Here is a 23,050-nt window from a genome sequence, read left to right as displayed (position 1 = left end):
CAGCTACTGGGCCCGGAAAGTGGATTCTTCCTCGGAATCGGTTGCTGTGCCGTGACATGCTCCTCGGTGCGCCGGATAAATTAATTTATTAAGGCGAAAGCCTTTAATGTCTCATCGTTGTAAGCAGCAGTTGTCGACAGAGAATGTCACGCTTTTCAGTTGGTCGAAACGGTCGTGACGTCACAGTGCGCCAATTTCAAACGGGGCCAATTGTACTTTGGCTAGTAACCACGCAACCAATTGAAGGGACCATATAGTGATGCTCCAAGTAAGTGGGACTGAGCTTAGTTAATTGCTTAATTACCCAATTAGCCTAATTAACTTCTCTAGTCAGGCCATATAAATAAATAAAACCTAGTAAGAAATTGGTCGAGCTCGGGAATCGAACCCCGGTCTTCGGAGTGCGAGACGAGCATGCTATCCACACCGCCATGCCAGCTCGATGGTTTGGAATGAACAAAGGCACGTCTAGTGAATACGGTGTCTTCGCTCACTGCCATCCTCCTCCCTTCCCTTCCGGCGAGGTTTAGGTGTCCACCGAGATATGAGAGAGAAAAATACATTTCCTTTCCTCAAAAAACAATTTACCGACGAGCGAGGCGTAGAACCGAATGGGCGATGGCGTTCTATGGACTCCCTGGCAGCGTTGCAAGACGCTCTCGCGTTCCACTCTTAGAGGCGAAGCTTAACATCTTAACCACACATCAGTGACCACACTTTAGGTCAAAAAAGTGCACCCCCCCCCCCCCCCCCCTGAATTTTGACGGGTGTCCACCGCGATATGCGAGACAGTTACTGCGTAATTTTCTTTCCTCAAATACAATTTTCATTTTCTTCATTACGGGCCATCTTCGTCTTTCTTCTTTCACTCCCACTTCCTCCGTTCCTCTACGGTGCGGTTCAGGTGTCCACCGAGATGACAGAGATTTACTGCGCCATTTCCTTTCCTCAAAAACCGTTGCGTTGAAACGGCAAGGCATCGCGCCGAACGGGTGGTGGCGTTCCGTGGACTCCCTGGCAGCGCTACAACACGCTGTCGCGTTCCACTCCTAAAGGCGAAGCTTAAGCTTAAGCTTAATTACCAGTTAATTAGTATTCAGGCATTAATCAGTAATTAACTATTAATTAGTGATTTGTCATCACTTAGTAATTAGTACTCAATTACATGTGACGCCACCAGTGCCACAGAAGCACTGAAAGTGGTGCGGAAAACGCTTTCGCCTCTACGCACTTTAGACTGTCAAAGTGCCCCCTGAATTTATTACGGCGTTTCGTCAATAAATTCAACTCTGGTGAAAGTTCGATATTACGCTTGTATAGATGCTGAGAGCATTCCTTCTAGATTCACTTCGAGAAGAGTCGCCTTTTTGCAGCTTAATCTACGTTTTATCCGCAGCCATATCCTAGCCAAAAAGGAAACCTGGCCTTCCCGGCCTTCCTGCTTCTCTTCACGGTGGACGAACTAACACCGCAGTAGTTTTCACATTGATTAATATTACGAAACACGAGCAATCACTCGCGACCACTGATTACATTAACTGCTTCCTGCCACGGTGGCCAGTGTGCTCACAATTTGGATGGGCAGGTTGTTACGACGTAACAAGGTCACGTGAGCCGTGTGTGATTCTCTGGCGATTATTTGGTACAGCAGACATGAGTGGTGGAGGTGCTCAACTAAAACGTCTTTATTCACCGTGCGATGCGTAACGAAAAGTAAGCAAATATACCTATGCCATAGAAATTTCTCAGAATCGGTTGCTGTGCCGCGATAGGCTCTTCGGCGCGTCGGATAAATTATTTTATTATGGCGTTTTCGCTCTTCAATAAATTTAACTCTGGTGAAACTTCGATGTTACGCTTGTATAGAAGCTGACAGCATTCCTTTTAGATTCACTTCGGAAAGAGTCGCCTTTGGCAGCTTAATCTACGTTTTATCCGCAGCCATATCCTAGCCAAATAGGAAACCTGGCCTTCCCGGCCTTCCTGCTTCTCTTCACGGTAGACGAACTATCACCGTAGTAGTTTTCACATTGATTAATATTAAGAAGCTTTACACGCGTGTCCCCCCCCCCCCCCCCCTTCCCCCCGGTAGTTTTAGGCGTGCCACTGATCCGTACACACGAGGAATGAGTTCAGAGACAAGCGGCGCCACTAACACTGCAATTCTAATTTTCGATATCTTGAACAAATATTGCATTGGAGGTTGTAATATTGCGTCTGGGTGCTCCGTTTAAGCATAATACGTATCACTGCAGGAATTGCATTGTGTTTATTGCGGTGTGGAAGAATGACGACGTAGCACGGAGACACAAGTACGGCTACCTCATGGAGGAAGTGCAAGATAGCAAACACTATTCTAACTTGTGCTATTTCGAGTCGGTAGGTCTAAGTGGGTTCATCAGGTCACTAATTGTGCCTGCCTTGCAAAAGGTTTTGAGCGTGGCCGATCAGGCTAGTTAATAATTAATGACAGCTAGGAATCATCACAGTGCAACTTAAGGCAAGGTCAAAACAAAAACTGCCGACGATTACGTTACTTCTGTAACAAGGTCAAAAAAAAAGAAAGATGGGACAACACCGTATTTTCATTGTTATTGTCTTAAGCTGCGCTGTGTTGAATTACCAGCTGTCTCGCGAAAACTGAATTATTCCACTCTTTTAGTACGCAGATATTAGTTCATTGGCATACGCTGCGTTTCTCCTGAATGCCACCGTACTAAGCATTCTACACGGTTGGAGAGAACATTCAAGCCTCTCACTCCAGTTTTGAATTTCCATGCTGCGCATATCTTCGCAGACAATGTGGCATCGAATTTAAGGATATCTAATAAGGCCCAGAGTGTATGTCACTCACACTGAGGTTTTCGCATCCTCGCCAGGTGAGACAGATGACGGGTGGTGTCTCGTACGAGTTTTTAGGCACCCAGGCTAGTATGTGTCCGTCGTCACCACCTGCAAAGCGAGCCAGGAAATCGTGGTTAAGACGTGCATGCAAAGGAAAAAAGAAAGAGAAAAAAATGTAACCCCTTTCTATTTGTCTGGAGAGCGTGATTGATCATGAGTTTGACGTAGTAATTCTGGTCGACACCTCAAAGGCCGTTGCATCGTATTTTCCTGTAGTCCAATTTTAAACGCCCACACACGCTACTTGTTCACGAAGGGGCTAGATAAACAAAATAGCTGGGATTCGTAACCAATTTTATCAGCCCCTGTGGTTCTGTTTTGGGATTTGGGTAACGTGGCCAACTAATGAAACTTTGAAAATAGTAAGGTTTCTTTTCAAACTGTCGTTGAAAAAATACTTATAGAATTAATTGCACATAAAACGAGCACTTGATCAAAAAATTTAATTACAAGGCTGGTGCCGTTACAGCAAAGGGATGGTGAGCACCGTCCACAATAATAGTAAAGATAACAGATTATCTCCTTGTGTCAGTTATGAAATACTGTGCACAAAGTGCCCGATGAGCGGACTTCAGTATATTTTTTTTGCATGCAAGTTTGTATGAACTATTTTAGGCACTTTTTTTTTACATGCAATTGCGACGGAGAGATCGCCGCATTTCACAACGCCGCGTTGAATTATGCGACCTCTATAAAACTGTATGCGTCTTTAAAATGAAATTTGTTGGGCCCGCAGTGATCCTCCCTTCCAGGTCTTGGTTAGCAGTGGCTGATACAGGAATCCGTAACACACACATAAAAACGAAAAAAAAAAGCTGGCGATTCCAGAGTGGCTGACGTGTCTTAGTCTTCGAATGACTTCCTAAAACATTCTTTTCGGAAGTGGCCTGTGCGTCGTGTTCCGCAGTAATGTTCTCCCCTTGAAAATTAGCTCAGATAAAACAGCGTTAATACAAGATCCATAACTACAGCGCAAACGACAAGACAGAGATGAAGAAGGGACACCACAAAGCGCTGTGTGGTGTCCCTTCTTCATCTCTGTCCTGTCGTTTGCGCTGTAGTTATGGATCATGGAAAACATCAACCCGCCCAACAAATGCTTTTGTTAGTACAAGCGTCTCCAAGACCAGAGTGATACAGAGGAACAGCTCGTTGCGTATCATGGCCTTGGTTTTATCTGCCCATGGAGACAAACCAGCTCGACAGTCTCTAATTCGTAATAAATACCCCTCAGTCGATTATTTTATGCGCGCTACCACGTTCATCAGCCGCAGTTATCTTGAGCTTCCTAATTCCCAAATTGATTTCTGCGACACGTCATGCAAGAGGGCGTTCAGCATGGGGACTTTCCCTGTTGGCGGCTGTCGGCCTGCCATACGAACTCCAAGGCGCGGGCCCGCTGCCACTCTTCCTTGGTGTCCCACGATATCCGGCCCAGCATCAAGCTGCTGAAGCCCATCTGAAACAAAACATCAGGCACCAATGCCAGGCTCGTTAACACAAAGCCATGCAGCGCAATTAACGGGTGTTCCAAAAATAACTGATGGATTTTGAAAATCAATAAAAAAAAGATGCAATGAGATAGAATTGCATTGTTTGCGGCCTTACGCTTAGGAAATCAGGGAATTTTATCCCTTCAAAATCCAAATTTAGTTTACATTTCCACCAACAGGTGGCGGGTATTTTCTTTGGAAACTGCGCCTCGTTTCAACAAAACTGCGTTTCAGGCGATGGAAATCTAACACAATAAACAACCGCTGTTCAACGGAATAAACCATTTTTGGTACAGCGGAATTGTAATCTCAATGGCACACGCTATCAGCTTGACGGCGAACTACGGAATAACGAGCTCAAATATGCTCCGTTCTAGCTATACCTCTAGATCGCCTGCAGGGCCACCTGTTGGTGGAAATGTAAACTAAATTCGAATTTTGAAGGGATAAAATTCAATGTCTTCCTGAGCGTAAGGCCAAAAACAGTACAATTCTATCTCATTCCGACTTTTTTTTATTGATTTTCAAAATCCATCAGTCATTTTTTGGGACGCCCAGTATATGCACATAATAAAGGGAACGCATTGACGTTGATATGGCGGGGCAAATTTCATCAGCACAGGGGTACCACTGAACTCCCCACTACTACTGGTACTTGAAAATTCATATGCACTGTATAGTAACCACAACTGGGCGGTCATTTGTAAGTCCAGAGTACCATAGAAGAGTGCCATGTGTACATGCGTACGGGTTGGTTGATCTGCTATTTTTCTAAATTACGCTATCCAAACTAGGCGGTCGACCAATACGCGAATCAATGACACGGAGAAGCGCAAAAGAAGTTACTGAAATATGAGAGGGTGTAGGAAAGACGCCAACAATGATAGTGCGGAAAGTGCGGTGTTTTGACTGCCTTCAAGCCTGCAAAAACTGCTGCCATTGCTTGGAGCTTTGCTGCCCAAATATTTCACGCGCTTGCTTGTTTTCTAAGAGACCTGTGCAAACATCGAGTCATGCTTCCCGACCGTGGCGACAGTTCTCGGCAGCGTTTAAGTGGCCCGTATTGTTACGCATGGATGCGTCAAATAATGAGCGAAAGCACGTGACAAGGGTGTGGCTGAAAAACTTTGATGGTGCTTATACTACCTTGAAGAACACAATAAGAAAGCACTGCAGATCTCTCCCGCGCAAGTATTCCATCGCTTTTCCAGATTCATAAGTCGCGGAGAGTCCTCATACCAATACTTGCGCCAGGTTTCTTTTACTAAGCTCCAAAGGTGGGCAGATTGCAGCCACGTGCTTTACGGGGACTGGGACGGACGAACGCCGGCTTTTTACGAGAACGTGACCTCAGATGCTATGGCATTAAAAAATGCATCAGTTGCTGGTTAAAGAAACGCGAGCACCCTTCCCGTGATGAATTTATTGCGGTGCTGCCGCAGTGCCACTATTATGTGGTGTTCTCCTAGGCAGTACCACTCATCGGCCCAAGAGACAACAGTAAAGCGAACCGTTTCCAATATTGGGCCAATTATTTGTGGTGCTTGTGTTTTGTCTGTAGCCATTAACTACACGTTGGAGGCTCGGAGCCTGTGTTGGTGGTCCAAAAGTACGATCGAACTTTTTGCGAAAGCAATACTAGTTGCACTTTCAGGCCGTCGCGTAGCGAGGCCGGTAGCTACCAAATTAGCATATTGGATTTGATTGGAATGAATCGGATTGGATTGGATCGAATCGGATTGGATTGGATTGCATTTGATTGGATTTGATTGGATTGGATTGGATTGCATAACCGATGCATCACCACAAGTCTAACCGCAAGCGCCACCACCAGCTACACTACCAGCTGAACCATGGCGTAGCTACGGATATTGCTTTCGCAATTATCGGGCTTAACCAAGCTAAGCCACAGCCATTTTTTCTTTTCCTGTTTCCAATGTTTAGGACCCACCTGCACGGCATATCGACTAATATGCGACTCAGTACGATAGCATGCATCTAGCATCCGCTATTGGGGGTATAGGCCAATTCTTGGCAATCTTATTTTGCCAGATGTTTCGAGTATTTCCTGTGCTGCGTCGTTTCCTTTAATTGCTACCCGGATGTTAGACACTATTGGCTCACTGTGAAATTCTGTAACTCGTTTTTAAAGTATGTATTCTCTACCTTTTAATCAACATGAAAATTGAGCGCATAAATGCATTGTTCCCAAGCACAGTCGACCATTGTGAACTTGTTATAGGCTTGTTCACGGAAATTTGAGCAGAAATTCTAGTGCGCAAGAATCTAAAAGCAAACTGAAGCGGCAGGAGCTGAAGGGGCACAGGAAACATTTGTGGTTGAAATGTTTTCATAATATATACTACCGTAAAACTGGAATAAGTAGAGATCAATTCATAAAATCTCCATTTTATATAGAAAAGACCTGACCACTCTCTGAAAGTTCGTGAACTTTCTTTTAGAAGGGACGTCATGCGTTATTCTTTTCTTGCGCGTACGATTATAGACTGCAATGCTTTGCCACTAAATATTGTTTCAGTACTAGCAAATGATGCTTTTTACCGCGTTTTGCGCATTATATTTCGATTGGGATTTTTGTTTCGAAGATGTCCCCCTGCGTTAATGCCTTAAACAGGCGATGCAGGTAATAAATAAATAAATAAATAAATAAATAAATAAATAAATAAATAAATAAATAAATAAATAAATAAATAAATAAATAAATAAATAAATAAATAAATAAATTAAATAAATAAATAAATAAATAAATAAATAAATAAATAAATAAATAAATAAATAAATAAATAAATAAATAAAAAAGGCTAGATGGCCTGCACGCGTCCTCATTTCTATTGCGGCAGCTGTTACACACCACGCTAAAGAACACATCTTTGAAGATTCGTGTGCGAACTGTTCATAGTTTCTCGCAGAGGTTTTCCTTCGAGCGTGCTTCTGGAGGAATGTTGACTACCCTTATAAGCACTTTCGTAACGGCAATTTATAGTTAGTGCCGAAAAAATGGCACCCCATCATGGAATAAAATAGCAAGAAACATGCCTTCTCGCAATATCACGCATTTGATTAAGGGCGTCTACAGTCCAGAGAAAAAATCACACCCTAGAAAATAGCGCCGCCTGTGCGATGGAGTGTCCGAAGGGGTCCGCCTGCCATGCGACGCTGGGCACGCCACACTGCGGGCCGAACGTGTCGTTCAGGAACCTGAGTCCCAGCGTCATCTGGTCGATGATGGCCGTGTAGTGGGTGACGGCCTCGTCGTTCTGCACCCAGCCGCCGCCGACGAACTGAAGCTGTCCTGCAATTTGAAACCAATTGCCAAGACAATCGAAATGAAGTCGGAAGTTCCTAAAGTTTCATTGTGAATGTTCAGGTTGGTTTGGTTTGATTTATGGGGTTTAACGTCCCAAAGCGACTCAGGCTATCAGAGACGCCGTAGTGAAGGGCTCCGAAAATTTCCACCACCTGGGGTTCTTTAACGTGCACTAACATCGCACAGTACTCGGGCCTCTAGAATTTCTCCCACAAAGAAATTCCGCCGCCGCGGCCGGGATCGAACCCGCGTCTTTTGGGTTAGCAGCCGAGCGCCATAACCACTGAGTCACCGCGGCGGCAATTTTTTTTTTCATTTTTTTTTCAGTATTTATTCAGGTTTAAAATGATCACACGAGTCGGATCAATCAGATGTGATTATGCTCGACGTCGCTACAAGTGGAAAAATCAACCGTATTTTTTCCTCGCGTTACTGTCGCAGTTAGTGTCGCTGTTTTGGTGCGACAATCACGTCTATGCCCATTCCGTCATACGATTCGCATTCTGAGCCGTAGCAATGTGTGGGTGCCCAACATGACGTCAAGATACTGGCGCCGCCGTTTGTGCTGTAATTTCTCGGTCCGCGTTGTTTCTAGTGCCGTAGTTCACGGCTTGTCTAGCACTCTCACGGTAAGATATTACGTGCTCCTAATTTACATTTCCGCGGAGGATTCTGAGGGGTGTGAAATTGTCAGTGAACGTTAAAGAACTCCAGCTGGTCCATATTATCGGCACGTTTACACTACGGCGTCCCTTGTAGCGTGAGTCGCTTTGGGACGTTCAATACGGTAAAACCGCAAAAAAAAAAAACAAAAAACGCCTCGATGAAGGCGGAAAGTTTTAACTCCCGTCAAACTCACTGGAGTCACAGGATTAGTCCTATATGTTCAGGGGAATCCTACACAGTGGCGTCGAATCGAAAAAAAAGGAGCCATTGCAGAGCAGCTTGTACCCGAATGTAGCCGCATGGTGATAATTAACAGCTATGAGGCTTTCACAAAATCTTCGTAGTTGAAGAAAACTTTATCTTGAAGGGAGGGGGGGGAGTGAAATTTCTTTTCACGGGAAAGCGGTATCCCGTTAAGAATCAATAAAAACGAAATAAGCAAATGGAGCGAGTCAGCATGCAAAGTTCCGTAGCACTGTTAAACGTTTAGAATAAGACTAAATCATCTTTTGTTACCCACTAGGCTAGCAGCCTGTGATGCATCATCGGACCATGTAGGAAATGAAGGCCTGGAGACGCCATATTAGTAAAAAAGGAATACTTCGGTACAGCAATGAGATACGAATGAACTAAAGAAAGCACACAAATGGTGCAATTGAAGGCTGATCCGCAGAATAATTTAAATATGAGCAGGACATGCTAAGGATGCTAACGTCGCAATTCCAAGCTCCTCTGCTCAACCATCCTGTCAGTCATGTGCAGGGAGCGTGGTACTGTAGGAGAACTGTTCATGGCTTCGCTTGTTTTAAGAAAAGGAATGCGCAACTCATGCGGAGGCAGCATCAACAAGAAAGAACAAAGCGAGATAAAACATTGGGCCAGGAAACAACCAGGCGAATAAGACGTAGTAAGGGAGTCATCCATCGGAAGCAAATATTTGCCATATTTGTAGTAAGGGAAGCAAATTTTTGCCATATTTGGACCTAGGTATCACTGGGGCCCAAAGAAAAAGTCGATGCACGCTTACTCATGCGCTAACCGACCGGTCTGAGGCGCTCTCAGCCCGTCGCGTGGCTGTGCTTAGCGCGAAGTGCCTTGAACATTGCCCCACAGCGCGGTGCTTGTATTTTTCCGCATTGCTTTCAAAAGAAAATAAACATAAGATCCGTGCTCTGCAGACGCACCTGAGTCGACGGCGGCTCGTACTCTTTCCCGCACTCGGGCCGTCTGGTTCTTCCACCAGCGTGCGAAGAAGACGTTCTCGGCTGACACGTAGCGCCAGGTTGGGTTCATCCCCAAGGCACGCGTTGAGGTGTTGTAGATGGACTCCACATCTGCAGCGGCGTAACCGCCGGTACCATGATTCACATGGCAGATATTTATGATAAGGCAGTATTTACTCATTGACATCCACCCGAGCGCAGCCATACGGCTACAAAGGAAAGCTATACAGCTTTCTCAGAAACTTCGTAGTTAGAGAAAAATTCGTCCTGGTCCGGGGTTCGAACCCGGGACCACCGCACCACCGGAGCAGTCGCTCTACCAACTGAGCTAACCGGGACGGCAAGCTTATGGTAGGGCGAGAGCGAATTGATCAGTAACTCGAAGTGGGAACAGTGTTGGCCAAATGTTTAGGGGAATCCCCCAAGGTGGAGTAGATTTGTAATAAGGGAGTAATTACTCATTTATGTTTGGCCATCAGCTTAGCATAACAGTCGGAGAAAAAAAGAGCAGGCTGTAGGTTGACATTAGGTTACGGCACTAGGTACCGCCCAATAATTTTTGAACTCTGAAGCTTAGGTTAAAGGAAAGCAGGGAGGGTTGATTTGACTTATAAAACACCTAAAAAAAAACGAGGACGGTAGAAAGGTTGCGCCTGTTCGGTCTTCTTTTCTGCCGCCATCGCTGATATGTTTTTTTTATCATATACAGGCTCACACTGGATATGAAAGGAGTGACATTAAAGAATAGTGTATTAGGATCATTTACACTCTGGCTACAACAAAAGTGGTAGCGAAAAATATCTTTTAGGGCAATCAATCTTACCAGTTCATACAAGTTATGTTGGTTATAGCTCGGCGTTCGCCCTTATTAGCGAAAAATAGAAAAGTTAAACTTGGGATAGCTGGTCTCGCATGTTTCAAACAAAGAACGGATCGCAATGAAAATTACACTCAGAGAGCTAACGAAGAGGCGGGGCTATGAACATGATGCAATAAAGAGAAAGGATGTGCTTCACACGCCGTTTGCAAGCATGGCTACGTTAAAATATGGATGAAAACAGTAATACTAGTGAGCGCTGAACCTGCCCCAGCGCTGAAAATGCGTGCTTGGACTGGTATAGAGAAGAGAGGATTTCGATTATTTAGCAGAGTTCTAGTATTCATGACAGTAAGAGCATCACCCGCAGACAAGGCAAATTTTGTAGACTGCTTTCCACAGGTCAGCGGCTCGTTTAAAGCTGGCCTCTCTCTGACCTTTTTTGTTTAATTCGAATCTTGTCGGATATTTCAACCCCACTCGTTGTAATAGATATATGTGTCTAATTCAAACAGGACACTTCGAAAGGAACCAGGAAGATAGGAACACCAAAAACAGCTGAGCTGCTAGAGAACGGTGGCAGGGATTATTTTGAAGTGAACTAGTAAGCTGGTTAGTGTGTGGAGTTGCGTTATCGAAAAAAAATTACTGCCGCATTTGTTAACGCAGTACAGATTTTTGTATTTTTTGGCTTAAAAAACTGGCCCCGCACGCACTCAAAGACAGCAGCGGCGGCTCGGAATGTTCAAGGTACAGTGTAGTATATCACTAAGTTTTTTATTTGCAGCGCCCTAGTCGCGTATGCTTTTCATGTAGTAACAGATTAGCCACTTGTTTCCATCACGAGGGAAATATCACACAGGGGAAATAGACGGCATGCAGTGCAAAGTGATGGCCGGCTCACAGGCCTCGTATAAGGTGTCGACAGTCTGAATCCATCCGGCGTCGTTGTGGCTGTGGCTCAGGACGTGCATATTGATGTGGCCCGGCCGGCGTGCCGGACAGCCCTACGAAGAAGAGCGGCCACGTTCACCACAACTTCCAGTCTCCTGTGTCATTCACACCGTCCACCGCACTAATGGCGGTTATCTTCGGAACAAGAAGTGGTATTTGATAGTCACTAAGCGGAAAGCTTTCGCCCTATTAAAGGGGCTCTGCTCCTGGCGTAGAACAATTACAACAAGAATACTAAATGCCTTTATTTCGACATTAGGTGATATAAGGAGGTGCACCCAAAAAGTATTAGATTGGCTTGACAAAGTAGTGCACAGCTGAGGTATGACAGAACATGCATAGGTATGTGCGTTAACAGTAGGTACCTCACAGGTATGACAGAATAAGCTACTGGTAGCACAAGAAGCTTCTCGAGCAGCTGCTACCCTTCCCGTTCGACCATGTTCGCGCTATGACAGGGCGTTCCGCGCCCACCTATGTGGTTTGCGTGGTGGTAGTGAACACTCTCAATAGACAGCACGCAGTACAAATACAGTGAAAAAAAAAGGTCATTTGAGAGCGACAACCGCACCTCATTTGCTAGAGTCGCGTGCTCGACCGGCGGATGATGGCTGAAATGCCACTGACGGTACGTGTTGTCTTTTTGCTACTTTCTCTTAAATGATTTATGAACTACATATGATTAAGCTTGCGAGCTGTTTTTCGAGGAAATCATTATGTAAAAAAGTTTCATCAGTGGTTTTCTTGGTTTCAATAAGAGTTGAAAGTGACATGCACAGCTGCAGCTCAAAAACATTCGCACAAGTGACAGACGGCCAGCTGGGCGGAAATAACAATAAAAAATAGAATTATCTGCAAGCGGAGACCTCTTCTGAACATTACGCTAGACTGAGGGATGGAAAAGGCGTGCGGTTCTTTTCATTGCCGTTTTCTTGAGCCGCAGAGCCACAAGTTTAAATTATTTCGTACCAGTCATCAGTCACTTCTGGAAATCTTTCTCCGCGGCAGCTGTATACATTGATGAGCCCTTCCTTATCGAATTTTTTTTTGTTCAACAGTTTACGTATAGTCTATATACGTAAGCGCAGACGTTGCAGGAATTTCGCATGTTCGAGAAAATTATATAGAAATAAACCAATCACTTCTACCTGCGGTCAGTTAAAATGCATGTTACATGTGGCTGTAAAATCCACGTATTTCATTTCTCAATAGTCGGCTATAGGATCACCGAAATGAATCGCTGTAGTAGGGTGTTGTGATGGGCATGTTGCTTTATTTTCATTTCTGGTTAACATCACATTCACCGACACATTGGCTTGGTTTCTCTCACATTATCGCAGTAAATTAGGGACCATTAATTTACTTTCGTTTACTTCAAAATGTGACGGTTATTGTCCATAGATGTCATCTTTCGATTGATCACAGACTGCCGAGAAATAAAACGCACTTGTATGGCGAAGTATTTTGCAACAAGATGTCTAACCACCGTAAATATGGCTGTTCCCGATCATGTAGATCATGTTTATGGCTCGCACTGTGCCTCTTTCTGACAGCCTACAGACGATTGTCACGTGGCTCGCAGCTCACGTTGGCTCTTTGAGAGGGCAAACGTTTTTAGGCGACCAATGTAACCTTTTGTTAAACGTCAGCGCCGTAGCTGCTCGGGAACACTTTGCATCAGTATACTCTTGTTATACTTGGTAAACTCTTGTTAGACGGGCATCACGAAGGCCTTAGGCCTTATGTTCAAAAGTGCGGGCTGGGTAGCTACACAGTACTAGTGTAGTGCCATGGTAGGCAAGGGCCTTCATGAGGAAGGCGCACGTTCAGAACCTTGAGGGCTCAAAGCAGCTGCCTTTGATTACCTTAGCCTCAATAGAAACTTACAGTCACTCTAGATCACTTTTGTTCGAAGCGTCATTCAGAATAGAAAAGTAAAAACGATGAAGGAAAATTTATACTTCTTAGAGTGCTTAAAAACATGTGCAAAGTATAAAAATATTTGCCTTCTTTTACGTTTTGGACGGCAGGTTATATTTTATGGTCACACTTGTGGAAGTAAAAATTTTGCAGCAACACCAAGTGCCGAGAAGGTGTTTTTAGTTGTTTTGTGGAGCAAGTAACGTGCAACAAATCTCCAAGCTGAACAAGTACAAGAAATGATCCACTTTAATTTTAAAACTCTCACTTCACCCACCTTGTGCACATCAACGGGCGCTAAAACACTACGACTGTTGCACCCATTGGCTATACCGTGTAGATGCATCGCTGCTGCTTTGAGGTTTAGCTCGTCTGGTGAGAAGCGGCGGCTGTGCTAGAAAGACATTAGACGAATACCCTGCGACAGGGATATCTTTCTGAGTGACTGAACGCGGCTAAATTCCCCGCAGGTCTAGTGGCAGAAGGTAGAGGTACAAAAAAGACGGTAATTTTTGCCTAGCTTGAAAGTAAATGCAAGACAACACAAGGAAACCCTTAACAGAAACACAAAATGGAAGGCTCTAAACTGGAACAGAAACGCGTATGGAGCACCAACTACCCATTCTGAGCTTCTATTCTGCACACTGGTCTAGTGATTTGTTCTTTGCCACAGTTCTTTTTCAGCCCGCGATTATTCACTAGAGATTTACTGTTTGGCCTCCGCCTGGTTGTGTACTCACCCTCAGTTCACATACGTTGGCTGCTTCAGCACGCTGCCCTCGCCTTGTTGTGAAAACGCATAACAGCAGAAACGCCTCAACAAACAGCCACAAGACCCGTACGGCCGACGGCGCGAACATAGTGCGAGGAGCGATAACACACTCGCCCCAGCGACGATTGTCCCGGCAAAGCACACCCGACACCGCGCTCTGCTGGGAACACCCGTACGGAGGAGGCAACGGCGAAGATGAGAACGAGCGGATGTGAGTGCATACATTGGCGCGTCTAACATCTCTCCCCCTTCCTTCTGTGCACTAGACTAGGTAACTGGCGACAGCTCTCCTTGACAATACCGTGGCTAGCTGAAAAATGCAAAAGAAAATACGTACTATGATAAAAACACCTGTGTTAGCACTGCTGAACGGATTATAGTGGTATTAGACTATGAACGAAAGGCCGCGTAATTTTGCGCAGCGTCGTGAGAACTGCTGTTGCTACGCCCGACTGCGAATTAAAGAAAAAAAGAAACGCGAAACGTATGAGCCAAGCAAACTTAAACTCAACAGATGAATTTAGCAAGCTGCATCCTTCAGGAAGAGCGGCCACTGGTCTTGCAGCATTTTTAGGCAAGAAGACGCTGCTTATGGCCATCATGCTGCTGAATTACTCTGGGACACTGGTAAGCAGGCCTTTCGCCCATGATAAGCTGGGTCCAGTCGCTGCGAGCTTATGACTTGATTGCAGAAGTTTAACGCCAAGAAATCTTCTGTTTGTAAATGTCCTGTTACAGACGCTCCTGATACTTCAACAACTAGCCAGAAAACGACTGCGAATCCGCAAGAAGTCTCATTCATACAACTGTTGCTTTAAAAGTGTAATATATATTACCTTTACTCTAGAGGTGCAACATATTTTCCTGTTCTGTAGCTTTTCTTTGAGCGCTTCACATACGGCGTATCTTCGTAATATGTTATGCACGTCATGCAAAACATCTGACCATCTGCTTGTGGGCTCGCCTCCTTTAGATAACGTTGTTTTCATCAAGAGCATGGTGTAAGAGCTATTTGGGCCTACAAATTTTTTGACGCACGTCAGTTCTCTTCTTTCCAGCGCGTACAGATGGCGGCACAAGTGGGGAGGGGGGAGAAGCCGTCAATAAGTAGAGTGGGGCGAAATAAAAGAATGAAAAATAATAGCTCCTGCCTTCGCCACTTCCGTACAACAGGCCTAATCCAATTGTAATATACAAGGGGAAGCCCAAGGGCAATAGTGATTTTGCCCCCCGAAAGAGGGAAAATAAAATAACAGGGGGAGGAGCTACTAAGCGATCCACAGCCGGAGGACCGGGCCCGAGGAGACTCTACTGATCCCCACTGGGAAGTATCAGGTAGGGATGGGATATGGCAGTGGGATATGGGATATACCCATGGGTTATGGGAATTGGAGGGTATGGGGACAGCAGAATTTCCCCATAATTCCGATCCCTTTGAGCTCATTTAAGGCCTCCTTATGGGGCGAGCACTCGAATTTCCACCAATATTGCGGCCCTCGGCCTCTAAGCCTACTTGAATACCACAGACCACTCTGCCAGGGTCTCCGACCGTCCAAGACAGGGCAACCTAACAGGGGCTGGACTGAGATCCCCTCCCCCTAGCAAGGTTCCGCCACCTCAACTGTCCAACAGTACTAAGATGACAGAGTTTTTGCCTGCCCGTTCGGTCTCCGGTTCATTCTCCAAAGAGTGAGTGAGTGAAGAAACTTTATTTCCGCCAGAAGAAGACCCGTGCCCCTCCGGGTCCGCACGCAGGCGTCCGGGGAGGGGCAGCGTTCGTGGTGGGATTTCTTTCAGAGTTTTCTCTGATGTCATACCACCGGCGTTCGTCCTCTCACATAGTCTGTAAAACTCCTATCTTCAGGCTCCAACGGCTTGGAGTCTCATTTTATGTCCGCAGCTCACACCTCACGCTACTACAACGTCTTTCTGTTTGTGCTTTCTCAAGGCTCGGTGTTGTTCTGCGATTTCGTCAGGTCTTCACTCGGTATTGACCACTCACTGGGCCCTCCCAAGTTTCGAGGCCTACTAGCCTCCCGAGTGGGCAACTAATTCTGTCATTTTTCCCATCTTCGGGTAAGGACAAATTCTCGAAAACCCAGGCTTGGTGCGCTCACTCACATGACCCCGCGTGACACCGAGCTATTCGGAATGGGAAACCAACGCGTTGCGGCTGGGTGGTACGCCCTTCCGTAACTCCCTAAGTCCGTAACTCTTCGCACCTGTCCCCGTGCCAACGGGCATTGTGGACTGCGACACGCTCGCAATGTGGCGGAGAGGCCGCTGCACCCTCTCCTGGGGGTTCGCTACACTGCAGGGCGCGGTCCGGCTGTCCCACTTCGACCACTGCCGTTGCACTACAACAAAGCCTAGTAGTCTAAACCGCGGGAAGGAAGGGGGGGGGGGGGGAGCACGGGCTGGCCGCACAGCCAGATTTCCTCCCCGTGGGAGGCAGTGAAGTGGAACTGCGGCGGCCTTGCTGTTGATATTCCGAGATATTCCGAGATCGCCCAGTACCGGGGCAAGTAAATGTGCTTATCTGAGTGCGGCAAGGCTTAGTACCGTTCTAACTACTGTCGACACCGGGTCGTTTCACGCTACTTCGCGTTCTACCGTTTTACTTCCTGGGACTGCATGAGTACGTGGAACAGCAGCGAGGACGGAGCCTTCACGCCCTTCGAAGCTCGTCATAGAAATAAATTTATTCCAAGCTTGTTTGCTATACCCGGACGATTGTTGAGCGCATGATTGAATATACCGCTAGTCAAAGATAAACGGTCGATCTCAATGCGCACGCTCCCACATTTAGGCCAAAGAGTCTACTTCTACGTTCAAATATTACCTGAAGAGTGTAGTGCGCTGGTGCTGTGAGGAGATGAGATGTGGCCTGTAGGGAACGTGGCTAACTTCGACCACCTGTGGTTATTTAATGAGCCAGAAATCAGAAGGGCGTTCCCGCATTTCGCCTGCTGAACAAATACTGCCTCCACGGCCGGGAATCACACCCGCGCTTTCGGGCTGTGTAGCAGAAAGCCTCCGCCGCCATGGGCGTGCGCAGGGAGCGAAGGGAAACCAAGAATGCATTTGGGACGTCTTAGTGACTAGTGCAGCGCACTTTTAGCTAAGCGACGCGAAAAGGATCCGCTAAAATTTTCTTGCGCCCCCCCCGCGAGTGGTATCTTTTTCGCCGGCACCGAACATGCTGAGCGAATGTCCATTTTAAGGAAAGACCGGCATTCACATGAAAAGATAAAATAATTACGTGGCTTGAAACTGGACTTGGTGGATATCAGTTCAGAAGAATTCGAGTTGGTCTGCTAAAGTGCCTCTGTTTCTTAAATAGTGTTCCCCAAAGAAATGCTCTATCAAGCATTTGAAAGTCGTGCAAGATATGCAGCTCCGTATTTCCTATAAATTTTGCCGCCTTATTTACAGCTTTCATACAACAATATTTTGTGGCATGGAATTACACCGCGGGTGATAACTGCACTGGGCCAAGAGACCGCCGGCGGAAATTAATTGCAACGCTAACGCGCCATCTCGCATCTAGTGTGCCTACATAGTTGGTTCTTCTGATAGTGTGGAGTCGCCCACACAATGAGGGTGTGACAAATGAGGGTGTGGACAACCATTAGTAGCCCCAATTATTTTGTGCCCGACCTCATGATCTCCAGGCGTTTGAGTTGAGGGATTCTTAAACCACAGTGAACAGACTACCTACGCTGTATAGTAAACAAATTGAATGATACAAGGCGCTTTGCTGAGATACGTGATTCCGTGTATTCATGATAGTAGCCACAAGACACATTCAATTACGGCTTGATGGGCTACTGTCGTGTGGCCAGAAGCCCAAGCCAAGAAGCACTTCTGAAAATAGTTGCATCAATCCACTTCCACGACGAACACGTAGGTTTCTCGGAAACACCCATTGAATAATTGTCCAAGTCAGCTTTTGGGCCTGGCTGGATTTCACAGTTGTGCCGCAATAACAATCAACGCATCAATGCCATCAGGCACATAAGCCGTGACTACCGTCCGTGGACGTGGCTTGCACCTTCTAGGGAACTTGCTGTACATGTTGCCTACCACTCCGTTAGAGGCGAGGAGCTAATGGTCACGCATTGAGGTGCATTCTGGCAGCATAAACGTAGTTAAACACAGATTGAAACGCTGTCGAAAGTCAGACAAGCCGTGTCGCTGCCCGCCGCTCCGCAACTCTTGGGGTCATACGACACAGCGACCCTGTCCCGTTGCGGTTGGCTGATGTAATAGAGCGCGAACACATTTCTGCGTGCTCTCCGCCAGTGGCGGGAAATCGGGAGGCTAGGGTCAGCAGCTAAATATATTAACGCGATAATGTTAAGACTTAATGTCGGCGTTGGCTTCTTGTGCGAAAAATCTCCGGAGGAGCTGCCTAGCTGGGCCATCTAGGTTCCCTGACCTTGTGGCGTCACCAAGGCCTGCCCATAAGATTGTGAACAAACTGAGCAACGAGAGAGGTTGCAGTTAAATTAATGATCGAACGCGAGTGGCTGCTCGGGAAGAGCAATCTAGGCGCACAGGCCCCGCTGATGTCAACAGCTGCCCTGGCAGGAGGTTGGCGCATTCATTAACCGCTGGATCACTGCTCCAGGAGTGATACGAGGGCTCCATGGGCCCTGTGAATGTAAATCCTAGAACGACAAATTCCTCATGTATGGGCATTATCCCATTAACACTGTGGAGCCTAAGTGTCCCCCCAAGTTTTCTTACACCGTGATCAAGAGTAAGGATTTCGCTGCTGCTTTCTTCACCCTTTGGAACTGTTTCTTCATGTGGCTTGTCCGTGCTAAGCGGCGACAAGCAGACGCTCGGAATGAAAAGAAGGAGGAAGAGTAGGAAGGGTAGGAGCCAAGATGGCTGTCTCGCTGGGCTGGATGCTGGCGCTGATGGTGGCGGCAGCAGCCTGGCCATCCGGCAGCGGCGGAGTCGCCATCCCTCCATGGCGCTGGCAGTTCCCGTCCAGGCACCGGGCGCTGAGGGAGCAAAACCGCTGCGCACCTGATGCTCAAGCCATGGAAATAGGGGAGCGCGCCACCTGCCCCTTCGACGTCATCCTCAACGTGGACCCCAAGCGCATACCGGCTGAGATACCTATGGCTAGTTGCCGGTGAGCGCTAGCGGAGGATTCTGGAGTCGTAGTATTTCGCAATGGAAGTGGCTGTATTGCCGGCAGCCGGCAGAACCGCTCGAAAAGCAATGCCGACGGTATGGTCTAATTGGCTCGCTGTGGTCATGTGTGCTGCACAACCGACCTCCTCGAGAAGGAGGAAGAAAATAGAACAAATGAACCCCGTACCGCACCTTATTATGTTGGAGAGCTCCCGTTTGCAGCGGTTCCAACATATATCAGCCAGCTTGGGTGATCCGTTGCTGAATACCGTGGACTTTCAACATTTAAATTTCCCATGGAATGTTCGATCATGTAATACAAGGCGGTGTGAAGTGTCCATGACGCTTCTGCGATGCAGAATCCCCCACCTCAACTTGTACTTATGCAGATGCGGGTTCGCTACGAGTAACCTTTGTAACACATGCGGAGAAGTTGAAACAATTGACCATTATCTCCTCTCTTGCCGGCGGTTCGCATTTCAGAGAAAACAGTATTTGGAAGACCCTCTTTCGAGGTTAGGACTCCCTTTGTCTTTACCATTTCTGCTCTCGTTTGGTGCGAGCGCCACGGGATTCTCGTTAAGCACTATTTGCGGCTACCTTCATGATTACATCATTGCAACTGGCCGCTTACCCTGTTAAATCCATATAAAATTCTACTGAATGTCCAAAAGCGTATTTTGTTTTATTTCCTGATGTATCTAATTTGCTTATTTATTAAAGATTTCTAACAGTTCATACATATTTTCTGATTTCAAACATTCTACTATTTTACTTAGTTTTTTTTTCCCGCACTTATACCTCCTTGGCATTCACCACCGTACCTTAGCCAATCCCCCCGCGTGGGTATGTGCCATTTTCATATGGTGAAGAAGAAGAAATGAATTTTCCCTGTGAGTGTGTAGCTTTTATGTAGGATTCTGTGATTGTGAGAGTTAATTTGATCGCCGGCTGCCGCCAGTTTTTTGTGCAGAATGTTTAGCCGGGGAAACAGCTGGAAAAAGAATGCCGGCAGTGTCGTTTCATTCGCTGTACGCTGTGATGCGACCGGAATCAACAATAAGATCAAACTACCGGCAAAGTTGTCAGCGGGCTATGTTGTCGGCTGCCGGCATAATAGTACCATCCTTTCGTAATCGTTAACGTTCACCTGCTGCCTAAGGACAATGTCGGTGATGTGAGCTCGAATCTGAGGAACACGTGTGGCTTGTGAATGTGAACTCTTCGCTGTGTGCTTTCAGAGGTCGCTTCGCTCACGGGGCTATAGAGTGTGTGCACGTATGGGGCTAGGTGTGGGAAGAAGCGCAAGGCGCAGTAACATAGTGTAGCTTGAGGCTGAACTGTTAGGGTCGTTTACTGACGAACGAGTTGTTTCGGAGGCCTGTGAATAATCGCTGACATCATAGTCGGCGTGGGAAGGCCACCAAGACAAAGACCTCCGTTCAGAAAATCAAGAAGATAGGGAGAATTAGAAAAAAAAACAGGAAGGAAAAGCAAGAATTAGCGTGAAAAACTGATACTGAAAGCAAGAAATGCACGACCACTTATTAGTAGATTAGCACCATTAATGCTTACTACGCCCGCATCTAGGAGAAGTATTACTCTGAGGTTAGATGTTAGAGCTATCTGGTGTAAGAAGTCAACCTCATCCTTGGCGGTGCAGTAAGTGCCTACTTGCCACACTGGTGAAAAGTGGGCCGAATATAGGGTTTTTGTGGCGGTGTCTCTTTCTCTGTGTGCCTTTATGTTACATCGATGTGCCTCTTGGGCTTACAGGATAGTGCATCTTAATGAGAGAAGTAACTTGCGAGATGATGATGACTATAGCGCTAGTGCTGGAAGCGCTACCTGCTCCATTTTGAGTCGTCTATAGAGGCCGGATTTTTAGGCACTAAAAAGCACGTTTTAGGCGCCATAAATAGGCGGCTAAAATTCCATTTTAGGCACCTAACGGAGAAAAATAGGCACTATAAACTTTATCAAAAGTGCACACAGTTCCGAACTTCAGCGCGCAATATCTGCCGTAAAATAAAAGAAAGACACAGCAAGAATGATTTGGGACCTTAAGCAAGGTGCGAACATTAGAGGCCGTTTTTTTTAAGGCTGTCACGCAACTTTTCGTACAATACGTATGCTTCAGCAGACCAAAAGGGACGGTTACCAACCGTTTTAAAACACTTTGGTGTACCTCGAAAGAAACAATTCGCTTGTCGTGAACAAAAGTAGAAACAATGAACACCTTAACAGGAGGCCATGTACTTAGAATTTGATAAAAACATTGTCAATTGAAAGCATCTGACAAATGAGTTCAGTCTTCGCTCACACAGGAATTGAACTTATTTATTGCAGGCATACACAATGCTTCAACATTAATAAATATGCTGTCATTTGTGGTGCCATATGGTCAACTACCACTTTAACAGCCGAAGTCATCAACAAGCTGCCACTATAAAATGGCAGAAAATAGGAAGGTTGCTTCGATATTTTCGGCTGGCGTGGTTGGTATTGTGTACGCAGCCGGCGTAGGTACAGTGTTCACCACAGCAAACTGACGAGGTCATCTAATGTTGCCACGTGTGTGTTCTACTGAAAACCGAAATGGATTCGAAAGCAAACAGAATTTGAAAGCAAAACCACAGCGTACTTCAGGCCCCTTTTCTGCAATATAGGGAATTTTTAGGCACCGACGTCGGAAATAGGCATTTATAGGCACTGACACCAACATAGGCATTTATAGGCACTATAAAAAGAGTATTAAACATATTGTCAACACCTAATTCGTGCTCATATGTAAAAATGGTGCGTCTACGAAGCGTTTAAAAAAAATAGGCATTTGCATAAAATCCGGTCTCTAGTTATCTATAAGCGGAAAAAAGCTGTAGTGGAGTGGGCCAATTCGTCTACTGGTTAAAATAGTTTCGAGGCGGCACGAGGTCTAGAAATCAGAAGAGGCCAAAAGTGTGCTGCTTATCTTCATAACCAATTAATATTATCATTAATATTATTACAGGTGTCCGAAGTACCAGTGCGGGCCGGACCGAAATTGCGTGACTCTGTCTTACATGCTCGACGTCGTGTACAACGTCAGCGGTGTTCTGAAGACAAAACAAATCGAAGCCACGTCCGCATGCATCTGCGCCTTGCCTCAGCTCGTAGCCACACAGCCGACAGTAGTAGCAGACAGAAGATATCCAAGGGCCGATGACCCAGGCTATTATCTGATGCACTGAGGTCTTATGTTTACCATCATTTGCAAATAAATTCTTCGAACCTGCTTAGCCTTGTGTCTCGAAATGCACCATATATTCTAATTTATAAATAAAAGGCAGCTGCAGGCAGTAGTAAGAACTTAGACAGCGTCATGTACTACACTGTCGTAGAAAAAATTTAAAATTGGATAGTTGTAAGATACATTTATGGAAATATTGAAAGTAATGGTCCATTCTTCTGATGTGAGTGAAAATGTTTTTTTTAGCGTGTTACCATCCAGTGCGTCGAACAGTTAAGGCTACCATAGAAAACTAATGGAGAATTCCTTTCATGATAGCGAAAACGTTAATTGAAAAAGGTTGTTAAACTGCCGTCCGCTCATCTGAAGATACATAGATTTTTTATGGCGTAAGATTAACTTTATATGAAAAAATTGCTTTTGTCCAGAATTGTTGGGTATGGTCTATAATAACAAAAAGCTCTCGTTTAATTTCAAGCTGCTGCTCTTTCAAGGTATGCATATGTAATCCCTTCATCTCTTTCATTTTCTTTATAGCAAGCAGTTTTAATCCGTCGGCGTTAGAAGTCCTACCGCGAAGAAAAAAAGTGTCG

The 23,050-nt window shown here is 45.9% G+C and overlaps 2 protein-coding genes across 2 annotated transcripts in view; one reads left to right on the top strand and one right to left on the bottom strand.

Annotated features, from left to right (window-relative positions):
• The window catches only part of LOC149336143 (lysosomal alpha-mannosidase-like), a 54,141-nt gene extending 44,472 nt beyond the window's left edge, over nucleotides 1-9,669 (bottom strand). Inside the window, exons 1-4 of the mRNA XM_089554085.1 lie at nucleotides 9,576-9,669; nucleotides 7,514-7,710; nucleotides 4,243-4,363; nucleotides 2,855-2,952 (exon numbers count right to left, since the gene is read on the bottom strand). Coding sequence (XP_089410211.1) covers nucleotides 2,855-2,952; nucleotides 4,243-4,363; nucleotides 7,514-7,633 — 339 coding nt within the window. The 5' untranslated portion in view covers nucleotides 7,634-7,710; nucleotides 9,576-9,669. The remainder of the gene's footprint in view (nucleotides 1-2,854; nucleotides 2,953-4,242; nucleotides 4,364-7,513; nucleotides 7,711-9,575) is intronic.
• Nucleotides 9,670-18,972: 9,303 nt separating this feature from the next.
• On the top strand, nucleotides 18,973-22,458 carry LOC149336142 (uncharacterized). The gene is made up of 2 exons (XM_089554670.1): nucleotides 18,973-19,226; nucleotides 22,239-22,458. Exons 1-2 carry the CDS (start codon nucleotides 18,973-18,975, stop codon nucleotides 22,456-22,458), a joined length of 474 nt encoding a protein of 157 aa, XP_089410796.1.
• The last annotated feature ends 592 nt before the right edge of the window (nucleotides 22,459-23,050 follow it).

This window comes from Amblyomma mixtum, chromosome 7, assembly GCF_055824585.1.
Source record: "Amblyomma mixtum isolate Tamu chromosome 7, ASM5582458v1, whole genome shotgun sequence".
Taxonomy (NCBI): Eukaryota; Metazoa; Arthropoda; class Arachnida; order Ixodida; family Ixodidae; genus Amblyomma; species Amblyomma mixtum.
Note: the sequence above shows the minus strand (reverse complement) of the source record. Positions and strands in the feature narration are given on the sequence as shown.